The sequence below is a fragment of the Geotrypetes seraphini genome, chromosome 1, assembly GCF_902459505.1.
Source record: "Geotrypetes seraphini chromosome 1, aGeoSer1.1, whole genome shotgun sequence".
Classification (NCBI taxonomy): Eukaryota; Metazoa; Chordata; class Amphibia; order Gymnophiona; family Dermophiidae; genus Geotrypetes; species Geotrypetes seraphini.
In genome coordinates, this window is record NC_047084.1 from 46742177 (window position 1) to 46766515 (window position 24339).

The window sequence follows — 24339 nt, forward strand, 5'->3', positions numbered from 1 at the left end:
CAATACGACCGAAAAGAGACAGAGGAAGGTCCCCCCAGCGATGACAAGCGTCACGGAGTTGAGCAAGACGAAGCACGATATTACGCCGATAGACAGCAGCCCAATCAGCACTGAGGAATATACCAAGATACTTAAGCTCCCCCTCTGCCCACCTAAAAGGAAAGGAGGGCAGAACACGGGAGGCGCAGGGCACAGATACAGGAAGAGCCTCAGATTTGCTGAAATTAATACAAAGTCCCGAAAAAGACCCAAAGGAAGCAATGTAAGAGTTTATGCAAGGAAGAGAGACCCGGGCATTGCCCACAAACAGCAACATATCATCCACAAACATGGTGATCTTGCAAATCTCTCTACCCACTCGAATGCCCTCCACCCCAGGAGAGTCTCTGATCTTAGCCGCCAAGGGTTCGAGAGAAAGGATGAACAGTAAGGGCGATAGGGGTCCCCCCTGCCGGGTCCCCCGCTGCAAAGGGAAGGAAGTCGTACGCTGTCTATTGATGAGCAGTTGAGCGGTCGGAGCCGTATACAAGCGAACAACCCAGGCATGAAACGAACCAGTAATACCAAAATGCTGCAATATCCAAAAAAGGTAAGGCCAGACGACCTTGTCAAAAGCCTTTTCGGCATCCAAGCTAACCAACAAATCATCTCCAGGGCGGCCCCTGCCTTCCCTTAAAGCCACCAACGCTTTAAGAATGTTAGCCGAAGAGAAGCGACCAGGCACGAATCCCACCTGGTTGGGATGCACGAGTGTCGTAACCACCTGGGCCAGGCGTTTAGCTAAAATGGCCGTGAGCAACTTCATGTCCTGATTAAGTAGGGAGATGGGTCTGTACGAGCCCACAAGTTCAGGATCTTTGCCCGGCATGGTTCTGCTCCGGAAGAAGTCTGTCAGTAAGTTGCATATCCGCGAACATGGCACCCAAAGCAGGGCCGACATGATGTTGTAAGATCTTGTAAAACTCAGGCCCCATACCGTCCGGGCCCGCTGCCTTAGCAAGTTTCAAGTTGCCAATAGCCACGGAAATCTCCTGGCAGGTAATAGGGGCATTGAGCATATCGCGATGTGCGTCAGTAAGACGAGGGAGGGTCAAGTCCCGGAAAAAAAGATCCCGAGCCTCATCGTCGCATGCACCCGGACCGTACAAATCACTATAAAAGCGCACAAATTGAGAGTGGATCGCAGCATCAGCAGTATGCAACACATTAGAAGGGTCTCTAATACGAATGACCCGCGCGGCTCGACGGAAGGGTCGAACAAGATTAGCCATAAGTTTCCCCGCCCGATTGCCCCACCTATAAAGTTTAAACTTGTAAACATCAATATGAGTTAAAGCCCTGGCAGTGAGGATGGCATCGATCTGTTTACGCAGACGAAGGTACGATTGACGAGCTTCCTCGGAGCGATGTCTGATATGATAAAGTTTATGCTCCCGCAATTGTTTCGACAACGACGTGAGCTCAGCATCCCGCGCCTTGTGCCTGCGAATGGAATAGGCTATGATACACTCACGCAGGTAGGCCTTCGCCGCTTCCCAAAACACGGTGTCCGAAACTTCAGTCCCCTCATTAGTCTGCCGATACTTAGTCCATTCCTCTATGAGGTAAGTATGAAAGTCACTGTCCAAATAGAGGGAGGGATTAAAATGCCAAATACGATCAGCAGCAGAGCCCCCTCCCCACCTTAGAGACATATACACAGCAGCATGGTCGCTGAAAGGAACGTCCAGGATGTGCGTGCGCACCACCCTTCCAATGGAGCGAGAAGGAAGTAAAAGATAATCCAGGCGAGAATGACTATGGTGCACCCCGGAGAAGAACGTGAAATCAACCTCTCCAGGGTGGTAAACCCGCCACACATCCTGGAGATCCAACTCCGCCAACAGAAAATTCACCCCCGACGCTCGTTATCCGTCGCCACTGGTCTCGGGGGCTTACAATCAATAGAAGGGTCGCTAGTGACATTGAAATCCCCTCCCACCAATAGCTCATAGTTCGGTAGTGCTATCATATGAGCTAAGAGAGAGGAAAAGAAAGAGTGAGAATACACATTAGGAGCATAGACATTACATAACACCACAGGTTTATCAGATAGCGTCCCTGCCCAAATAATATAGCGGCCCTGAGGATCCCGTATTATCTTATGGGTAGCCACCACCACAGCCTTGTGAATAAGAATGGCGACCCCCCTCTGCCTGGAATTATAGGAAGACGCAACCACCTCACCCACCCAGTCGCGCTTCAGCTTCTGATGTTCACTCACCGTAAGGTGGGTCTCCTGGAGGAAGGCTACCGAGACCGTCTCTTTTTTCAGAAAAGAGAGCACCTTTGAGCGCTTCACAGGCGAATTAATGCCCGCCACATTCAACGTGATACAAATGAGATCAGCCATAGCCATGGGAAATGCCCTGCCACATCAGCCAAGCACTCCAAAGCCTATCACAAGCCCTGGGGGTCTCCCAGCCAAACCCCCAGGACCAAGCGCCCAAACACCAAGCACTCCGTAGAAACAGAGATCCCTCCCCCCTTGACCAGCCCACCCCCCTACCCCCCACATCCACGCTCCCCAAACACCAACACCCAAACAGACCACTCACCACCAGACACACAAACCCCGCCCCCTCCAGGTCCAAACACCCACCCTCCCTCCCCAGCTGACTCTTCATCCAACCCCACCCCCCCATCACAATAAAAACAAATTGTAGAAGCCCCCCCACCCCCTTGCGCTATCAATAAAGAAAGAGCTCCCTCCCCCCCCCACCCCCAGAGGTTAAGAAAACCCGCTCCAGGACCCCAATACTAAAAAGAACTATGAGAATAAAAAAAAGGGGAAAAATGTCATACAAGAAAAAACAGAACAGAACCAGGGGACAATAAAGTCAACTTATGTCCAGAGCGGCAGCTATTGCCCATAATACTCAAGCAGGGCATCAACTCCAACAACAGACGCCCTTCCAGGTAGGGACCACAGTAGCCTCCAAAAGGGCCCGAAAGGATAGATCCTGCACGGGGCCTACAGAAAGATGACATCAGGTAGGCCCCTCCTGTGGAATTCAGGCAAGATGACAGGACAAAAGCCCCATCCCAGGAGACATACGCCTACGCCCAGGCTACCACAGGGGAATCAGGCTGGAAGATGATAAACTAGAGGGCCAGTCGATGAGGGGGAAACCATGGCCAGTCTCCGGAGCCCCCCCAGGCGCAGGATCATGGATCACATATTCAACAGCAACCAAGCCCCAAAACATAGGGGCAAACCTCAGAGAAAGCCAACCAAAGTCCAGCAGACCTCAGGGTGCCGGAGGCATAGGCGCCAAGGCTTGTATGTAGGCCTGGAGCGCTTCCACATCCTCGCAGACCTTCGGCCCTCCTGCCTCGAAAACCCTCACTTGGGCCGGATACTGCACCACAAAGCGAAGGCCTCTGTTGCGGAGCTCAGAACAGGCGCCAGGGCACGGCGTCGAGCAGCCACATCAGCCGAGTAATAATTGAAAAGCAATAACTTGGTGCCCCCGTACTCCAACGAGCCCTTTTTGCGATAGAGGGCTATCACCTGCGCCTTGTCCGCAAAATTCAAATACCTGGCGATGACAGGCCGAGGCCGCCCCTCAGTCTCCCGGTGGGGACCCAGGCGATGCACCCTCTCCACCAAGGTGCGCGATCCCGCTGGAACTAAGCCCGCAGGGTCTCCGCTAAGCCCACCAGCCGGATGTTGTTTCGGCGGCTGCGATTCTCTTGGTCTTCAAGGCGCTCGTGAAGGGTTGCACACCTCGCCTGCAGGGCCTGGATCTGCATCTCCACCTCCACCGAAAGATCCTCCTGAGCAGCAATACGGGTCTCTGCGGTCTGAAGATGTTGGCCATGACGCTCCAGGCAATCTCTAATATCATCAACAGTGGCCTGGAGTTTAGTCAGCCTCTCGTCGATGGCCGCTGAAATATTTTTTGTCAGTTCCTTGACCGCGTCGTCCTGGAGAAGCACTTTCGGCGGAGGGGAAGGAGAAGTGGCCGCCATACTGGATACCTCGTGCGCACGCTGGGTCCTAGTCGGCCGCGGGGTCTTAACGGGCATAACTCTCTCAGAAGCCGCCCCAGAAAGTGTCCCGCACAGTCACCTGCACCGCAGCACACTCCGATCCACCGGGCTGCCAACAGGAAACGAGGAGGAGGTGGTAAACGGTAATTTTGGCGAAAAATATAGCGCAAGAGGGTCGGAGCTAGAGCAGAGAGCCGCCGCTCAGTTCAGCGTCATCACATGACCCCTTATTTGGTTTTAATGGTGTGACTAATTTTCTCTCCACTTAAACCCAATTAAACAAATTAAGTTAGGCATCAGTAAGGCGGCTATTGTAGAATCTGGCCCTGAATGCATGAGTGTTTGGAACGCCATTAGTAGATGACTACATCAAAGTGTACGTGTTTAGCTATTAGCAAAGTATGTTAAATTTCTGTTGTTTTCCACAATAAAGTGCAGATATTAAAGGTTCATTTAATAAAATACTGCTAGATATTTTTGCATAAAATATATTTTTATCACTATTTAATGACAGGAGAATGTTTTCCTATTCTTTTGTGGTTGGAACACTGTATTAGTGAGGTTCTAAGGAATCTGACCCCACTTGTTATAATAAGCATATTGGAGACTCAAGTGTTATCTCTATACTAATTTATTGTTCTTTTTCAATAAAACAAATGTGACATAAAATATATTTTTATCAATATATCATTGCTGAGTGTAAAAACATAAAATTTAAAGATATAATACCAATAAATTTGCTCCTTTAAGCAAAAATAATAGCAAATGTTAAAAAACAGAGCTTTATGTAATCAGTGGGCTTTGAGGGACCCAGGATAGGATGTAAAAAAAAGTTTTAAAATTATTTTCTGATCAAACGCAATCAAATTTGTGGGATAGACTTCAACTTGCACAGCTGTCCAGCTTTAGGTTTTTCTGGACAACCGTAATACATATGCATATACTGTACATCCCAGTATTCTAATCATTTATTTGCGTATATGGCATGTAAATGGTAAAGCCTTCTTTATAAAATTGCCCTCTAAATGTAATCAACAGATCTATGGGTGGTGTCTGATAACTAACATTCCACTTTGATGTAATTGTTTATTATTTATTAAGCATGCTTGTTTTACTGTAGCTTTTGTTGCCAGCTCACAGCAATTGAGAGTGACGTGGGGACAAAGATTCATCCCCATACCCTATTGCAAATAAACATTTTTTGTCTATAGTGGGTTTTTTTTAAACTTCTATTTTAATTGAAAGAACATTCATAAAAGTACAACTTGTGAGGCATGCTGGCCTGGATTCTGCAAACATCAGGACCGTGCTGACATACATACACAATGCTTTCCTTACTTAATGCCTGTAATTTATAACTACAGTACTCAGTAAAATTCAGATATTGGATGTTTAGTGTAGCTTAAAAAGAACACTGCTCCCCTCTATGTGAGCACCACTAAAGAAAAGACAATACTTCTGTTACTAATGGTATTATGCACACTATATGCACTCCAGGGAATTATGTTCCAAAAAAAATCAAAATAGTGTACAGAATAATATTTGCAGTATTCTGGAAATATATGCAGGTACTTTAACACTTGGCTCTCAGTCAACCCTAGCTCTCCATTCCAGTGTCTTTGTGTTGACCACATGAAATAATTTGCCTAGGAATGTTTTTGGTAGGTTGCCAAAGGGCTACCAGGCTTCAACTTCACTAGCCTTTAGTTTGCAGATGAGTTACCAAATATGGTTAGAGCAGCAGGCCGGGAACAAGGGAAGCCAGGGCTCAAATTTCACTGATGTTGCTTGAGATCTTGGACAAGACACTTAACCCTCAATTGCCTAAGATTTAAAACTTAAAAATTGTAAGCCCTCCAGGGACATGAAAATACCTACTGTACTTGAATGTAATTTGCTTTGAGCCCTTACTGAAAAAGATCTGATCTAAATCCAATACCAGGTAGCAGAGTGTGAAATAATGCAACACACTACAAATGTCATTCAGGACCTGCAGGCAATTCCAACATTCCATAATAACAGTAATTTCACAAGTCGCACAACAAGCACTTACCTAGGAAAACATAGTACCACAAACGTTGCAGTGAGCAGTAGAACATCACCAAACCTACTGGAAAACTAAACAAATCAGATTAGAACACGTCAATCATACGTCCATGCTAACAGAAAACCATATCTCTTTCATACATGCAGAACACAGACCTTCACCCAGTATAGAATAAGCAAGCAAAAATAAACATTGAACTGAACACTAAAGAAGCCAGGCTGTTCATACAGTGCAACACTAAAGAAATGCAACACCAGTACAACACCAGAGAAATGCAAATAAAACAAAAATGGAAAATGATACCTTGTTAATGGACTAAATATTTTTCAGTTAGCTTTCAGAACCAAAAACTTCCTTCTTCAAGTTAGGGCAGTATACTGCTGTTATGGTATCCTGTCCTGACCTGAGGAAAGTGGTCTTAGTCTCTAAAGTCAGTCAAAAAGGTATTAAAATTAATTCAATAAAAACACCTGAATTTCCATTTTCTATTTTTACTTATTAGCATTTATTAACATAGCTAGCATATTATTTTATCTTAAATGAAAAATGAAATTATTTTTTAAACCTTTGTTCTCTGGCTTTTTTCAGTTGTATTGGTATCAGTCTCAGATTTCTGCTCTTTTTGTCTTGTCTTGACTTCCTGTCCATTTGACAATTTTCTCTCCTCCTTTTCCTTTCAGCTTTCTTCAATTTATTTTCTGCCTCTGTTCAGATTTAATTATTTTCTTACTACCCAATTCTCAATTTCTCTCTACCTATAGCTTGTCATCTCTTTCACTCAACCTGGATCTCCTATTTTATTTCCTCTTATTCTCGCTAACTGTATCCTCTTCTCCCCATTCAGCATCTTCTCTCTCTTTCCCTCTTTCAATCATCTGTCCCTTCTCTCCTAATTTCCATTCAACATCTGCCCTCTCTTTCCTCCTCACTTCCATCCAGCATCTGGCCCTCTCTTCTCCCCACTACCATTCAGTGTCTGCCCCTCTCACCTCCCTACTACCATTCAGTGTCTGCCCCACTCTCCTCCCTACTACCATTCAGCATGTGCCCTCTCTCCTCCCCATGTTCATCCAGTATATGTCCCTCTTCCCCCCATGTCCATCCTGCATGTGCTCCCTGACCTCCCCATGTCCATCCTGCATGTGCCCCCTCTCCTCCCCATGTCCATCCATTGTCTGCCCCCTCTCTTTCCTGCTTCTATCCAGTGTCTGCCCCCTCTCCTCTCTACTACCATTCAGCATGTGCCCTTTCTCCTCCCATGTTCATCCTACATGTACCCCCCCCCCCCCCATACCCTTCTTTCCTCAAATCAGCAGCAGCAAAACAAAAGAGAAACTAGGTAAGTACAATGTGGCCCTCCAGTTTCTCTTTTGTTTTGGGAAGGCAGCAGTGGCAGCAGAGTTGATGATCCAGCACCCCATTACTTTGGGAATGCCTCATGACACTACTGCAGAATGGCCCACCGTTCCTGCGGCATTCACTCTCATGTTTACATATCTAAAAGTGATGAATAGAACGCCATTAACAATAGGATAGCAAACACTCTCACTAGCAATTTAAAACTCATGGAAAGGAAAAATAAATAAAGGCAACTGCTCAATTCCAAACAACCTGGACACCAATCAGCAATCAGTAACCTGACTTGTTGTAATTCATAATAACAGGTTTTAAAATGGGACTTTTTAAATTTTGAGAAAGATGGTTCTGAATGAATATAGAGCAGGAGAGCAGTCCATAATTTTGGAGCCAAAAAGAAAAATGCAGAGTTCCTTGTGGATTCATTAATTGCTTTTTTAGGTGCCAGCAGAACCAGCCGGTGAGTGTCAATAGATCGAAGTGCTGAAGCAAAACTGTATAGAATGACCATGGCTGAAAGATATGCAGGGATGTTCAAATGATGTGTCTTAAAGGCAAGGCATAGAATCTTGAATTCAATATGGTAATGAACAGGAAGCCAGTGTAAGGTACATAGGAGGAGAGTAACATGATCAGCGAACTTAAGTTGTTGTAAAGCATGTTGAGGAGAAACTGATATATTGGAATGTCTTTTGTTAAATGAGAACTTGCTCTCTATGTACCAGATCCTTAAAAACATCAATGTGAATATCCACAGCAGCAGACGGACTCAAGCAACATGTGAATGTAAATGCAAAGAAGTGTCCAAATACTGATTAGTAGGCTCACGAGAGGAGAACAGTTTCAGATGGATAACTCTAAAAAGCATGCCAAAGCTGACCTCACTTCAAATAAATCAAATTCGGGAGACGGAGCAAAAGAAAAGTTTAATCCTCAAAGCTGTACTTGTGCTGTTAATTTATAGTCTGAGATATTAATCACAGTTAGTTTTGAGAAGTCCAGTTGCATGTTTGTGATCATGCTCTGCCCCACTTTGAGAGAAGCAGGAAAGAGAAGACTAAAAAATCTTTGCAGTGGTTCACAAACAAGTTTCAAGTTTATTATCTTTTTAATATACCGACCATCAACAGGTATCTGGCCGGTTCACAATAAAATTATAAGAAAGAGAAAAGAGTCATAAATATATAAGGATGATTGGTGAACATCAAAAACATAACTTGACAGACATGAAAGTGAGGGTAAGAGGGAAAGGAGGGGAAAAGTTACATGTTTTGGAGAAGAAAAGGAGAAAGTGGGAATGGGGAAAAAACATATTGGGTGGGGTCGCTTTTTAAAGCGGTTGGTTAAATAAATGAGAACCAGAGGAATGAAAGAGAGAGAAGAGAAGGAGAGGAGAATAGAAATGAAGGAAGAAAAAAAAAAAGGAGGAAAGAAGGTAGCTCTAAGCACAGGCGAAAGCGTCACAGAATAAAAAAGTCTTCAAGTTAATCTTGAATTTATCTAAATGTTCTTCTCGAAGTTGTTGTGGTATTGCATTCCACAACGTTGGGGCGACTACTGTAAAATTTATTTTCCGGGTGTAATAGAACTCTTTTACGGAAGGGATTCGTAAAAGTTTTTGATCTGTTGACCTCAGAGTACGTGAGGAACATTGAGGGATGAGAACCTTATCAAGATATAGAGGCTGGTGTGAGAGTTTTATTTTGAAGGTAAGCAAGATGATTTTATAGGTGATACGATGTATGATAGGTAACCAATGTGCCTCTTTCAAAAGCGGGGTAACATGATCATATTTGCCTATTTTGTAAATGAGTTTTATTGCTGTATTTTGTATTAATTGTAAGCGGCAAATTTCTTTTTGTGGGAGGCCGTTATAAAGAGAGTTGCAATAGTCTAAGTGAGAAATGACTAGAGAGTGAACCAAAATTGTAATTGCATCTGTCCCTAAGATCGAAGTTAATGAACGAATAAGACAAAGTTTGAAGAAACAGATTTTTACTACCGAACTGATTTGATCATGGAATGTGAGATCCTGATCGATAATGACTCCTAATAATTTTATTTTTGTTTCCATTTGTATAGGAGTAGATTTGATAGAAATTTTGCCAGATAGTGATTCGCTGTTTTTGATTGGGAGTAGTAGAGCACGGGATTTATCAATGTTGAGAGAGAGTTTATTTGTATAAAGCCAGTCATTTACAGCATCCAGTTTATTGTTTATGTCTGTTATATCTGAAATATTTGAGGTGTTGACTGGGTGGAGTAGTTGTATGTCATCTGCATAGGCGAAGATTGTGAATCCAATAGATTGTGCTAGTGTAAGAAGAGGAGACAGAAAGATGTTGAATAGTAGTGGAGATAGAATAGATCCTTGCGGAACACCATAGGTTGATGATATAGGTTGGGAAGTTTCATTCTTTACATGAACTTTAAAGCTACGTTCATTAAAGTATGAAATGAACCATAGAAGAGCCGGACCTGTAATACCGCAGTCTTTAAGTCGATTAAACCTGTCCTGGAGGACCCCCAGGCCAGTCGGGTTTTCAGGCTAGCCCTAATGAATATGCATGAGAGAGATCTGCATATAATGGAGGTGCCAAGCATGCAAACCTGCTCCATACATATTCATTAGGGCTAGCCTGAAAACCCGACTGGCCTGGGGGTCCTCCAGGACAGGTTTGGGAACCACTGCCTATGGTGACGTTAACTATCTCCTCACCAAACAATTCTTCAGACAAGCTAAAGCACAGGTGTCAAAGTCGGTCCTCGAGGGCCGCAATCCAGCCAGGTTTTCAGGATTTCCCCAATGAATATGCATGAGATCTATTAGCATACAATGAAAGCAGTGCATGCAAATCCATCTCATGCACATTCATTGGGGAAATCCTAAAAACCCGATTGCAGCCCTTGAGTACTGATTTTGACACCCCTGAGCTAAAGAATAGCACCCACCGAGCCATCATGAAGTTCCCATTCCTGCAGAAGAAAACTCCAAATGAAGTCCATGAATGTATGATGCTAACATTGAGTTACAATCATAATTCCACAGTGAAGAAGCAGAGCATGGAGATTTTAAGACCAAAGATATAGCAAGGTCTGGGAGGCTACAAATGGTGTCAACTCCTGAAATTGTTGACCATGCCCATGACCTGATTTTGGGCAGATCAGTGAATATCGGATAAAACAATTGCCAAGATATTACAAATTTCCAGGGAACGTGTGTTGGGTGTTTAATCCATGAGCAGCTGAGTATGCAGAAGCTGTCAGCCAAGTGGGTGCCCAAATATTTGAATTCTGACAAGAAACAACATCAAATGAACACTTCCAAGTTGATTTTGCAGTATTTTCAGTGAGCTGGTTTCAACTTTTTGAAATGACTAGCTGATGAAACATGGTTACACCACTATGATCCTAAGACAAAAGAACAGTCCATGCAATGGTGCCATTCAAATTCTCCAAGGCCAAGAAAACTCGATCCAAAAGTGAGCAGGAAAGGTCATGGCCACAGTGTTTTGGGATCAGGAAGGTGTTGTAATGACTGACTATCTTCTAAGGGGCCAAACAGTTAATGCAGACTACTACAATAACTTGCTGTGCTGATTAAACGAGACGTTGAAAGAAAAAAGGAGAGGGAAGCTGCACAAAGAAGTTATCTTTTTGCAAAACAATGCACTTGCTCAGAAGACTGACAAAACGATGGATGTTTTGATGCAGTTGGTGTTTCAATGCATAGATTATCCACCCTACTCACAAGATCTTGCTCCATCTGACTATTTTCTGTTTCCAAATCTTAAAACGAGTTTGAAAGGGTGACAGTTTTGGGGTGATTCAGAGGCGATTGCAGCAATGGAACAATATTGCAGTGACCAGACATCAAGAGTATTTTTTGGAAGGGTTACAGAAACTTCTGACACAATGTGCCAAGTGTGTTGAACGTAGGGATAAATATGTGGAATAACTTGTAAGTTTCATGGCTTCATGTCATTCCCTCCTTGGTTGAGCTAAGAACTTGTCAGCACCCCCCGTAGTAGATTTATTAGATGCAGCAGATATTCTACAACATACAGTATCATTTTTATAATAATTCTTAGCATGTTAAGATTTTTTTATTTTTACATTTGATGGCTTTCAAATTCTCATGAAACCTCATCATATTCTAGACAGAGCGTTGCCACCTTCTTTATTTGATGTATTTGTGAAACAGTTAAAACAATTGACTATATGAAATATCTAATATAACCTGGATTAACAACAAAATTGAGGCATACAATGCAAACTGGCAATATGAACAGCTGAGCCAGTGGCTGGGTTTCTGTTCTTGTTTGATGCCTCTAACATATATTTAAAATATATTCAAATTGTATGGTATGTTTCCTGTTGAGTTGACAGGTATATATTATGGTAAAGGAGATGGAACTCCTTTCATATGAGGAAAGACTAAAAAGGTTAGGGCTCTTCAACTTGGAAAAGAGACGGCTTAGGGGAGATATGATTGAAGTCTACAAAATCCTGAGTGGTGTAGAATGGGTCCAAGTGGATCCATTTTTTTACTGTATCGAGATTTACAAAGACTAGGGGACACTTGATGAAGTTACAAAGTAATATTTTTAAAACCAATAGGAGGAAATATTTTTTCACTCTGAGAATAGTTAAGCTCTGGAATGTGTTGCCAGAGGATGTAGTCAGAGCAGTTAATGTAGCTGGGGTTTTTGGGGTTTTTTTTTTTTTTTTTAAAGGTTTGAACAAGTTCCTGGAGGAAAAGTCCATAGTCTGCTGTTGAGACAGACATGGGAGAAGTCACTGATTGCCCTGGATCGGTGGCATGGAATGCTGCTACTGTTTGGGTTTTTGCCAGGTACTTGTGACTTGGATTGGCCTCTGTGAAGATGGGATACCAGACCATTGGTCTGACCCAGTAAGGCTGTTCTTATGTTCTTACTATTTTTATTTTTTTTAAACCCATAGGCACCTATGTGCCTTAAAAAAATAGGATCTCAGATCCAGCCCCCCTAAGGGTACAAAAGTGAAACTATGGGCTCCTTTTACAAAGGTGCGTTAGGGCCTTAACGCGCAGAATAGCACGTGCTAAAATGCCACTCATGCTAACTGCTACTACCTCCTCTTGAGCAGGTGGTAGTTTTTCAGGTAGCACGCGCTAATCTGGTATGTGCGCTAAAAACGTTAGCACACCTTTGTAAAAGGAGCCCTATGTGCATGTTCCTTTTGTTTAGACTTGAGCATTTTATAAAATACACATGTGTATTGCAACACCTCCTCTGCTCTGCCCAACCTAGGCTCCAAGGTCGCATAGAAGTAGGTGTACTCTTTCTGTGTTCTTGCTATTTTGCATTTTTTTTTTTTTCCAATAATTTTTATGTTGACAGCCATGTTATTTTCCAAAAGATTTTTCTGTGTGAAAAGAGACAGCCTGTAGAAGACTATTTATAAAATTATCTCCATTGAGAAAGGGTAATATTCTGACATTCGATCAATGCAGTTAAAACACTTGCTACCCACAAATGGCTTTGAAAATTGTATTTGCCTGTGTTTCTCTCTTTTCTTTATTTATATTGTAGTTCTCCCTTTTCCTCTCGCTTCAGTATGTCCTTTGGTCTTATTTGTCTGTCATCTTAATTCATGATGTCGTTTCTTTGTTACTATTTGTTCCCCCCCTTGATTTTATTGTACAACCACCTTGAAATATTTGATAATTTTTAATAAACTTGGAAAACTTTAATAAACTCCTTGTGATCATGTCTGAAGCAATCGGAAGCAATGTAAGATGAATTATGCAGAATATATGCACAGACAGATATGAATCGTTCCTGTTTTTTAAAGTCACATAGGCATGTCTTTAATTTTTCACTTTCGATTTTAACTTATTGTAATATTTAACAAACCTGTCCCTAATTATCCTCCTATTAACCACTTCACCCACCCCCACCCGTGGATCCAACATCATCTTCTCCAGTCAGCTGTGGACTTACTCCATGGCTCTTTGCCATATCACCTGTGAAACAACTCTCCTTTTGCTTTCTTTTTTGTGCGAACCACATATTTCTCTCACCTCTACCCAGGGACCCAACCAGTGGCATAGTGAGGGTGAAAGGCACTCGGGGCAGTGGCGCCCATCCCCTGCCCTTTTCTCTGCCACCCCTCCACTCCTTCCCTATTCCCTCCTGCTACGCACATGCGCACCCCTTCCCCATACCTCTTTAATGTTCATGGCATGAGCAGCAACCTCAACCTAGGGTGCAGGAAGTGACATCAGAAGAAAAGCCGACACTGGTGCTAGCAGCAGGTTGGAGTTGCTGCTCAGACCACAAACATTAAAGAAGTATGAAGGAAAGGAAGGAGCGGGGGGGGGGGGGAGGCAGGGAAGGAGTGTGGGGGTGAAAAGGAGAACAGTTTCCTGCACCCCTGCCAAGAAGGCGCTCAGGGCAGACCACACACCCTTACTAAGCCACTAGACCAAACTCCATTTCTAAATAGTTACCACCACTAAGTTTTGTGCATTTTAAACATGTTTTAACAAATATCTATCATCCCTATTTTTTTTGTTGTTGTTAAATAGAAAAATACCCAGGTCTTATAGTAAATCCACCCCAGTAATGTGCTGGATGCAAACCTGAACCACCATCTAAAAAGCTCTAATGTTCCTACACTGCCACCACATATGACCCATACGATGAAACCTTCCGCCCAATGTCCGCTAGCGGCCAAAAAAGCAAACAGGATGCAGGGAATTATTAAAAAGGGATGGTTAACAAGACTAAGAATGTCATAATGCCCCTGTATCGCTCCATGGTGCGACCTTATCTGGAGTATTGCGTTCAATTCTGGTCTCCTTATCTCAAGAAAGTTATAGTGGTGCTAGAAAAAGTTCAAAGAAGAGCGACCAAGATGGTAAAGGGGATGGAACTCGTCTCGTATGAGGAAAGACTAAACGCTTAGAGCTCTTCAGCTTGGAAAAGAGACGGCTGAGGGGAGATATGATTGAAGTCTACAAAATCCTGGAATGGAGTAGAATAGGTACAAGTGGATCAATTTTTCACTCCGTCAAAAATTACAAAGACTAGGGGACACTCGATGAAGTTACAGGGAAACAGTTTTAAAACCAATAGGAGGAAATTTTTTTTCACTCAGAAAATAGTTAAGCTCTGGAACACATTGCCAGAGGATGTGGTAAGAGCGAATAGCGTAGCTGGTTTTAAGAAAGGTTTGGACAAGTTCCTGGAGGAAAAGTCCATAGTTTGTTATTGAGAAAGACATGGGGGAAGCCACTGCTTGCCCTGTATCGGTAACATGAAATATTGCTACACTTTGGGTTTTGGCCAGGTATTATTAACCTGGATTGGCCACCGTGAGAATGGGCTACTGAGCTTGATGGACCATTGGTCTGATCTAGTAAGGCTATTCTTATGTTCTTAATCAAGTACTTTTAAGTGTTTTCCCTGTTTGTCCTGGCAGACTCACAATCTAGTTATGGTACCTGAGGCAATGGAGGGTTAAGTGACTTACCCAGGGTCACAAGGAGCAGCACAGGGCTTCAACCCATAACCTCAGGGTACTGAGGCAGCATCCCTGACCACTAGGCCACTCCTCTGCTACTGATCCCAGTAGTTATTCGCCTAGGATTACCAGACATGTCATCTCTTTAGAGGACCATCTAGGTGTCCAGATGGATTTTCAAAACCTATCAGTTTGTCCGGGTTTTGGATGGCCACAACCTTAGGGTCGGGTCTGGAGAACCTCTGAGCATGTGAAGATGGTGACGCAATGATATCGCATGTACGTGTGCATGCATGTGATGTCATGCTGTCACATCCACGCATGCTCGAAGGCCCTCCAGATGCAGCCTGGACTCAGGGAAAGAGAAGATACAAAATTTGTGTGGAGGCAGGGCTGGGGTTGAACAGGGCAGAATGGGGTGGGGCCACTTGACCTCTTTTTCTTTTTTTTTCTTCAACAAATATAGTAATCCTAGGATTCTCCCATGTCTGTTTCAATAGCAGACTATAGACTTTTACTCCAGGAGTTACCACATTCTCTGGCAACAAGTTCCAGAGCAGAACTATTTGTTGATTGGAAAAAAAATATTTCCTCTTATTTGTTTTAAATTTTCATTTGTAACCTAGGCATCCTTGTGGTTTTTTCACTTTCCCTTTTTCTATTACTGATTTTAATTTAGATCTTTGTACACCTCTTAGATAATTATTTTATTTGGGGTATATTAAATAAACCTAAAACATGATATGTGAATGTTTTAGGTTACACACTTCTTTGCTATTTATATGTGTAAAAGTGACATGCCTTCTAAAATGAATCCCTTAGCTTTGGGGGGCTTCTTTCAGCCAAACTTCAACACTTAAGTTATGTGTTAAAAATAGGAATTTTATTTAGGCAGTCAGTGTGCAGCCTCTTTTGAATCTGGGCCTCAAAGAAAGTGATACCTTGTGTCTGATGCAAATTAACACAAGTGAAGTGACTGTGTTTTGTAACACTTGTTTTTTTTGCTTGTTTTGCAGACATGGAGACGACTTGATTGTAACACCATTTGCTCAGGTAAGGATGGTTTCATCTCTAACATACAACTTGTGGCATCACTTAGTTCCTTGTATGATGGTAGTGAATTCGCAATGAGAGAGTGACATCTACTGCTGGATAGGGGCTATAGCTTCTAAAGTTCTTAGATCTCAGTTTTGTGCTGGCCCAAATACTCCCTGCAGGAACAGTGTTTCATTGAAGTTTATATACTATTAGAAGAAAAATCAAAAAGATGCTTTTAATCTATAAATTATGTTAAAAAATTTTACATTACCCTCCAGGTTTTCACCTTCCCCCTCCTAATGTTTTTTTCAGTTTATGGTTCTCTTCTGTACCCTAAAAATATTGAATTGTAGTTCTGCCCTGTTTTTACCTAGTGTCTCGGTTTGGTCTGTATGTCTGTTGGTCTTAACTATTGTTTTAAAATTTTTAAACATTATGTTAAAATAAATGTTATTTTTTTCTATGTTGTAACTCGCTTAATAAAAATTAAATTAAGCGACTCATCAAATTAAAATAAAACTTGAAACTTGAAAAGGCACTAGAGAAAGGCATAACAGCAACAAAGACGTCATTTATAACTATATTGGCATGTAACAAGCTGTGTTGGCTCAAATACTCCCTGCAGGAACAGAGTTTCTTTGAAGTTTATTCTTTCAGAAGAAAGGTCAAAAGTCACTAGAGAAATGCATAACAAAAAAGAAGTCTCATAACTGTTTTGGCATGTATCAAACTGTCAAAGATAGAGCCACAGTGCTAACTAGAAAACTATCACTTGACATACTTGCTTACCCTGAAATTAGCAAGTGGTATTGGAGTTTGGTTGGCTTACAGGACTATACAGGAAATTCAGTCATGGTTTTCTGATTGAATTTATACTGCTACATTTACCATTCAAGCACTAGTACCGTGTTTTCATGCATATAACGCGCATGCGTGTATAACACGAATACGCGTATAGCGCGCAGGTCCAAAGCATGTCTGTAAAATATTTTTTATATAGCACGCACACACGTATACCGCGCATGCTGCTATAACCTCCTCCCACTCCCACTTACTTTCTGGCCTCCGAACCGGCATCCTCCCCCCTGCTCGCGTCACCACCCCTCCCCCACGATCCTACAACCCCCTCAGCACCACAAAACATTTCAATCTGAGAATCTCGGAGAGAGCGAGATCAGAAGGCTTTGAGCATGCGCAAATGCTCAAAGCCCAGTCCAGCCCGGCACAGGGAAGAAGGAGGATCTCCCTGCACCGCACAGCCCAGCCCAACGAGGGAGGATCTTCAGGCACTGGCACTGGCACGTCCTGTGCATTGGTGCTGGTGCCGGTGCCCAATCGGGTAAGAGATGTTTTGCGGTGCTGAGGGGGTATAGGATCGCGGGAGAGAGGGGGTGACGCGAGCGGGGGGAGGATGCCGGTTCACAGGGGGAATGCCGGATCGGAATGGAAAAAAAAAAGTTGTAAAACACGCTCACACCTATAATGCACACGGTTAGTAAAAATTGTGTATAACGCGTGCGTTATATGCGTGAAAATACGGTATATCTTTTCTAATAGATGTCAGGAACAATGTAAGGACAAAGAAACAGGAAGAGGCCGAATTGTACTAAGCTAGAGTTGCTTCCTCTGAAACTACTTTTCTTTATAAAATACTAGTGTATGTAGCATAACCCAAGCTTAAGCTGTAGGTGGACCAGCACTAGAACTGGTGTAAATCCTTATGCCTAGATTTCTAAATAACGCATATAAATTATAAGATTTTTAGAGGTATAATCAAAACTTTAAAACATCCTAAATGCACCTAAGTCTGCAGTTGGTCGTCCTAATTGCCGGGATGTCCAAATGCTGATTTTCAAAACCATCTAGTGGGGCCTCGTAGCTGCCGTGCAGCCAGAGTTTAAAGGAGTGTGTTAGGAGGCAGGCTACGTGGACGTTTTACAGCAATAAAGCATTCGCAGGACATCCAAGACAGATGTTTTCACCCAGACCTGTTTTCGAAGCATCTAAGTGCCACAAAGGTCCCCCAAACTAACCAGATGACCACTGGAGATAAGTAAGCATGACCCCTCAAAGCTTCCCCATACTTACTAACCCCCTGCTACCCCCCAAAATTTATGAAACCTTCCCCCCAGTAAATACCTGTCTCTAGAACAGCAGAACATGATATGGGAAAGCCTAGTAGAACATCATACAGGTGTCTTAAGTAACCTGGTAAATGAGCTAGCGAACCATAGAACGTAAGACCCAGGCCCATAAGCCACTGTAACCACTACTGGTAGAAAGTGTGAACCAACTAAAACCCACCAAAACCCTACTCTATTGCTATATAGGTGCCAACTGTAAGCATGAGGGCTCTTGTGGTGGTAGACAGGTGGGTCTAGTAGCTTTTGGGGGAGTTTGGGAGGACTTAGTATAAATTATAATGGTTATATGGTGAGATGTATTTCTGGCCCTCCAAGGTGTCCCACTGCTCTGTTGGCATGTCTGTGTGGCCAGTCCATTCTTAATGATGGCCACTCCCAAGTCCAAATGGTCTGGATATGGATGTTTTCAACTTGGATGTTTCTTTGGTTGAAAATGGGGTATAAAGTTAGGCATCTTAAAGGCTACACGTCCTGTTGGCCTAGATGTCCAAGTAGATGATTCAACAAAAAATCTGGGCATCCAGTAGTATGGCGTTCAAAAATGGACATTTCAGTGCTTCTGACTTTGGACGTTTAGCTAGAAATGTCCAAATTGGACTTATACACCCTTTTTGAAAAATAGACCTCCACGCCATCTACCTGTGTAACCGTGCATTCTGCCCAAACTGTACCCATATGTATGCCCCCTACCTAAGTATGCACCCTCGATTCTATAAGCATACTTATAAAATTTCACCCAGTTGAAAAGACCCCATTCATATATGTGTGACCATTCATATCAGAAACTGTACTTACTTCTAGGAGCAGAGGCACAAGGGATAGTCAAATATAATCATTTTATCAGGGCTGTATACCATAAAGTTGTTTACAATATACACTACTGTCTTATGATATTGAGATACACTTTTCCTTTTTAAAATCATTTTGCATTTATTTATGGTATAGCGGTATTAGTAGTACAGGATGAGAAAGTTTGTTTGTGTGTGTGGTATTCCAACACACCTACAAGACTTTCTCCCAACCATTTTGGGGCTTTTGTTATGCTATAATTGTAAATGCAGTAGCTTCTGTCATTAACAACTCAGAACACTTTGATGGGATGAGTTGTTTCCCAATCCAATTTACAAATAGTTTTTTTATTGGATCATAAAACAATAAGTCATATAACCATTTTATTGTTTTAATGATATGCTTGACCTGTGTTGGCATTCTGTTTGCATAGTAGAATGTAACCTTTTCCGTAAAGTGATTAACAGCAGGATTGATTATGCACTGAAATTTGAGTACTTGCAATTTTATCTCTTATGAGGCAAAGACAGCACTTCTATAAACAAGAATCAGGGGCATCAAGCAAATCTTTTAACTAATGTCATTAAAAAAATCTTTCATTATACATATAACAATGTTCTTAACTATTTAAGGGAACATTCTTTCTCTCTTTCACAATCTAACCCCCCCTCCCTCCAACCAGTGCAGCAAGACTCTCTTTCCCACCATCAGCTCATACAGTAGATTCTTTCTCTCCCTGTCTTGCCACCCCTCAACCCGAGCAGCAGATTCTTTCTCTCCCTCCCTTCCCACCCCTTCCATCCCATGCAGCAGACTCTCTTTCACTCCCTTCCCCCCCCCAAAAAAAAAAAAGCCCATGCACCTTTTTTTCAAGTCGCCAGCAGCGGTTCCTACATGCTGCCAGTGGCTGACTCAAAAACCTTCCCTCTGATGTATTTCTGTTTTGCATCAGTGTGAAGACTTCAGGGTCAACCACCAGCAGTGTGTAGAAACTGCTTTCAGTGACCTGAAGAAAAGGTACGCGGACTAGGGGTGAGAAGAGAGAGGGGGAGAGTCTGCTGCACAGGCTGGAGGGAGTGGGAATGGAGGGAGAGAAAGAGGGAAGGTCAACTGACGGCTTGTAGCTGCTGGGTGTTGAGCCTGAGCCCAGACTAGGTGGGCATGGCCTGTGTAGACTCACCTGTGGCTATACTCCTGTCATAATATAGCCCAGCATTGAATATTCATGATTATGTCAGTCACTTATCACCATGGGCTGAATATCGACCCCCCTCAAATTTCTATAACCTAGGGCAGTCTTAACAATCAGATGAACTAGGTGCTTGTCCAGGGTAGCAACTTCATTGGGGTTTGCAAAATTAAAAAAAAAAAAAAAAGATACATACAAAGTGCAATAATAGCTCCTGTCAGCCACACAACACACAAAGAACATCAATATGTAGTTTTACCCAAGAGAAGGTGAGCATTGTTTAGAACAGTGGACTGAGAACCAGAGAAGCTAGATTCAAATCCCATTGTAGGACCTCTGAGACCAGAATAGTACCTATTTCACCTGAATGAATCCAAATCCCTTTACCCAAGTTTTACCTAGGATGCCTACCTATGCACCAAAGGCAATGCCTTGATTGAGCCATTAACAGAATGGTTGTAAGAAAACCATAGATCTATAGAGTGGAAGTTAGATGGAGAAGGTGAGAGGATTCTCCTTCCTCAATTGGGAAAGGTCTTTAGCCCCTTAGAAAGAACAGTGCTAGGAGCCTCTCAGGTTTGGAGACTGCTTCATTACAAGGTATCTAAGAGATTTTCTTGGTGCCCAAATAAGCATTCAGCAGTTTACTGAAGAAAAGTAAGGAGAACAAAAGCATAGCTGAACTGAGTCATACTGTCAGAGAGCCTAGTTGATACAAAGAGGTACACCAGAGAGTCATGTCCAGCAATCTGCAGTGTGAAAGCCATTATCCCAGGACAAGCAGGCAGCATATTCTTAACGCATGGGTGACGTCACTGACGGAGCCCCGGTACGGACACTTTTAACTAGAAAGTTCTAGTTGGCCGCACCGCGCATGCGCGAGTGCCTTCCCGCCCGACGGAGGAGAGCGTGGTCCCCAGTTTTTTCATTTCCGCGGAGCGAAGAAGACGCATGTGTTTTCAACGGCTGTTGAAATATCTGATTTTGCCTTCCCGCTCGCGAAATTGTCTTCCTTTTTTCTTCTTTTTCCTTCGGGTTTCTTTTCCGTTCCAACTTGCAAAAAAAAAAAAAAAAAAAAACTTTGTTTTTTCTTTATTTTTCGGGCCGGCCCCGGCGGGGCCTGTTGCCACCATACAGGCCTCTGGTTTTGATTTTGCGGAGGCCGTGTTTCCCTTCATGCCCCCTCAGCCGGGCTTTAAGAAGTGCCAGTGGTGTGCACGCCCGATATCTCTTACTGACCCGCACAATTGGTGCCTACAGTGCCTGGGTCCAGAGCATCGGGCTGACACCTGCACCCGCTGTGCTACTCTTAAAAAACGTACTTTAAAAAATAGACATATCCAACAGAATATCCTTTTTGGCACCGGATCTGCCATGGAATCGGCCGCGCCGTCATCGGCGCCGCAAAAGTCGGCACCGACTACTTCGACGACGCCTGATCCTTCCTCGGGGTCGCTGGCACCAGGTAAGCCGGCTAAGAAGCCTTCCACTTCCCTTGAGCGCCCTCCTGCCACACCGGCGACGCCGGTCCTCCCGGCATCACGCCGACCCCGCAAACGCTCTGCCCCAATTTCGGTGAGTGCCTCGTCATCGGCATCCTCATCGCCGGGGCATGGAGTGGCACCTATGGTACCGAAAAAGAAAAAAGCGGTACCGGTGCCCCCTCTGGACGACCGCATTGCGGCCATACTCCAAAGCCAATTGCAGGAGCAACTACAACAACAACTTCAACACTTGTTGCCAGCAATTTTGGCCCCACTCCTTCCGGTACCAGACCGGCCCGAGCCTCGCACCATACCACCGGTGTTGACACCATCGGTACCGTTGAACACCTCCATGCCGGTACTCGCGGCTGAACCACTTAATCCTCCAGTGCAAACACTCTCTGATGCTGACCCTCCCCGACATCGAGACCGACACCAGTCCCCCCGAGACCAGGACCGGCATCGGTCTTCCTCCCCCGGTACCATCTCGATGCGCTCTGGCAAATCTCTCTCTAAGACTCGCCACACCGAGCCGTCAGCACCACCGTCCCGTCCTGCGCACACTGACGTCAGGGACCCGGACTTATTGGAAGAATCCCCACCCGGTACCGATGATGAGGCTTCCTCGACGGACGAGGAACCATCGATGGTCGATACCAGTTCCAAACCTGAACAGTCCTCATTTACAAAATTTCTAAGGGAAATGTCGGCGGCTCTGTCTATCCCTTTGGAATCCGACTCTAAGAAGTCCCAGGCTTTCCTTGACGCCCTGGTCTTCGAACAACCTCCCAAAGAATTTTTAAAGTTACCCGTCCATGACATCTTACGGGAAACTTTTTACAAAAACTGGGAAAACCCTCTCACGGTACCGGGTGCCCCTCGAAAACTGGATAATTTATACAGGGTCATTCCTATCCCGGGGTTCGACAAACCTCAACTACCCCATGAATCCCTTCTAGTGGAGTCCACCTTAAAGAAAACCCAGGGCTCCAGTGTTTATGCCTCCACCCCTCCTGGCAGAGAGGGCAGAACAATGGATAAATTTGGCAAGCGCCTTTATCAGAATTCCATGCTTGCCAACAGGGCTAATAATTACACCTTCCACTTCTCCTTCTATATGAAGCATTTGGTGCAACAACTCTCCTCCTTACAAAAGTACTTCCCTGAGCGTAAGGTCCCGGTTTTCCAACAACAACTCTCCAGTTTGCTCCAACTCCGGAAATTTATGGTGTGATCCATTTATGACTCTTTTGAGCTGACCTCTCGAGCATCTGCCATGGCTGTTGCCATGAGGCGCTTGGCCTGGCTGAGAGTTTCTGACCTCGACATTAATCACCAAGACCGCCTGGCTAACGTACCTTGTCTTGGTGATGAACTCTTCGGAGAGTCCCTGGACTCAACTACCCAGAAACTATCAGCACACGAGACCAGGTGGGATACCCTGATCAAACCTAAAAAGAAGACTCCACCTGCTCGCTCCTACAAACAGCAGTCTTCCTACCAACGCAGGTTCTCGGCCAGACCTCTCAACCCGCCTCAACAACAACAGTCTTGCCGGCCTCGTCAGCAGCACCAAACTCAGGCACGTTCACAGTCTCACCAACCTGCCAAGCCTCTCCCGCAGTCAAAACCATCTCAGCCCTTTTGACTCTTTTCTCCAGGGCATAGCCAGTCTCCCGCCATCATTGCCTCTTCCTCAGCCGATAGGAGGACGCCTTCAACTCTTCCTCAACCGTTGGGAGGTCATTACATCAGACCTGTGGGTCCTCAACATCATTCGCCACGGCTACTCTCTCAACTTCCAGACTCTTCCACCAGACAATCCTCCCATAGAGTCTGTTTCTCACTCCTCTCAATCCCCCCTCCTCCTGAGGGAGGTCCAATCCCTTCTTCTTCTCAATGCCATCGAAGAGGTACCCCCAGACCAAAGGGGTCAGGAATTCTACTCCCGCTACTTCCTGGTTCCCAAGAAGACAGGAGACCTCCGTCCCATCCTCGATCTTCGGAACCTCAACAAGTGTCTGGTCAAGGAAAAGTTCAGGATGCTCTCCCTTGCCACGCTTTACCCTCTTCTCTCTCATCACGACTGGCTATGTTCCCTAGACCTCAAAGAGGCCTACACTCCACCTGACAGCTTGGTTTCTCTCGGGCTGACCTCTCCAGAGAATCTGTCTCAGCCTGTCCGTCGCATTTTGGATGCCTCCAGGAAACCGGCCACCCTCCAATGTTACCATCAGAAGTGGACCAGGTTCTCCTCTTGGTGTCTCCTGCATCACCACGACCCCACCTCGTTGGCGGTGGAAACTGTACTGGACTATTTGCTCTCTCTGTCCGACGCTGGCCTCAAGTCTACCTCAATCAGAGTCCACCTCAGTGCCATCACTGCGTTTCATGAGCCTATCCTCGGAAAACCTCTCACGGCTCATCCACTGGTTTCCCGGTTCATGAGAGGCCTCTTCAATGTCAAACCACCTCTGAAGCCTCCTCCAGTCGTCTGGGACCTGAATGTGGTTTTATCCGCCCTCATGAAACCTCCTTTTGAGCCTCTTGCCACTACTTCACTCAAATTTCTGACGTGGAAGGTGCTTTTCCTCATAGCCATCACCTCTGCCAGGAGGGTTAGCGAACTGCACGCACTGGTTGCCGACCCACCTTTTACTATTTTTCACCATGACAAGGTGGTTCTGCGTACCCACCCTAAATTCCTTCCCAAGGTAGTCTCGGACTTCCACCTCAACCAGTTCA

At 44.3% G+C, this 24339-nt stretch overlaps 1 protein-coding gene across 6 annotated transcripts in view; it reads left to right on the forward strand.

Moving 5' to 3' along the window:
* The window catches only part of LOC117354005 (cAMP-specific 3',5'-cyclic phosphodiesterase 4D), a 1294824-nt gene that overhangs the window by 886839 nt on the left and 383646 nt on the right, over nt 1-24339 (forward strand). For all 6 annotated transcript variants that reach the window (XM_033930716.1, XM_033930768.1, XM_033930761.1 and 3 more), the window contains exon 3: nt 15967-16003. In XM_033930716.1, the coding sequence (XP_033786607.1) occupies nt 15967-16003 (37 nt within the window). The remainder of the gene's footprint in view (nt 1-15966; nt 16004-24339) is intronic.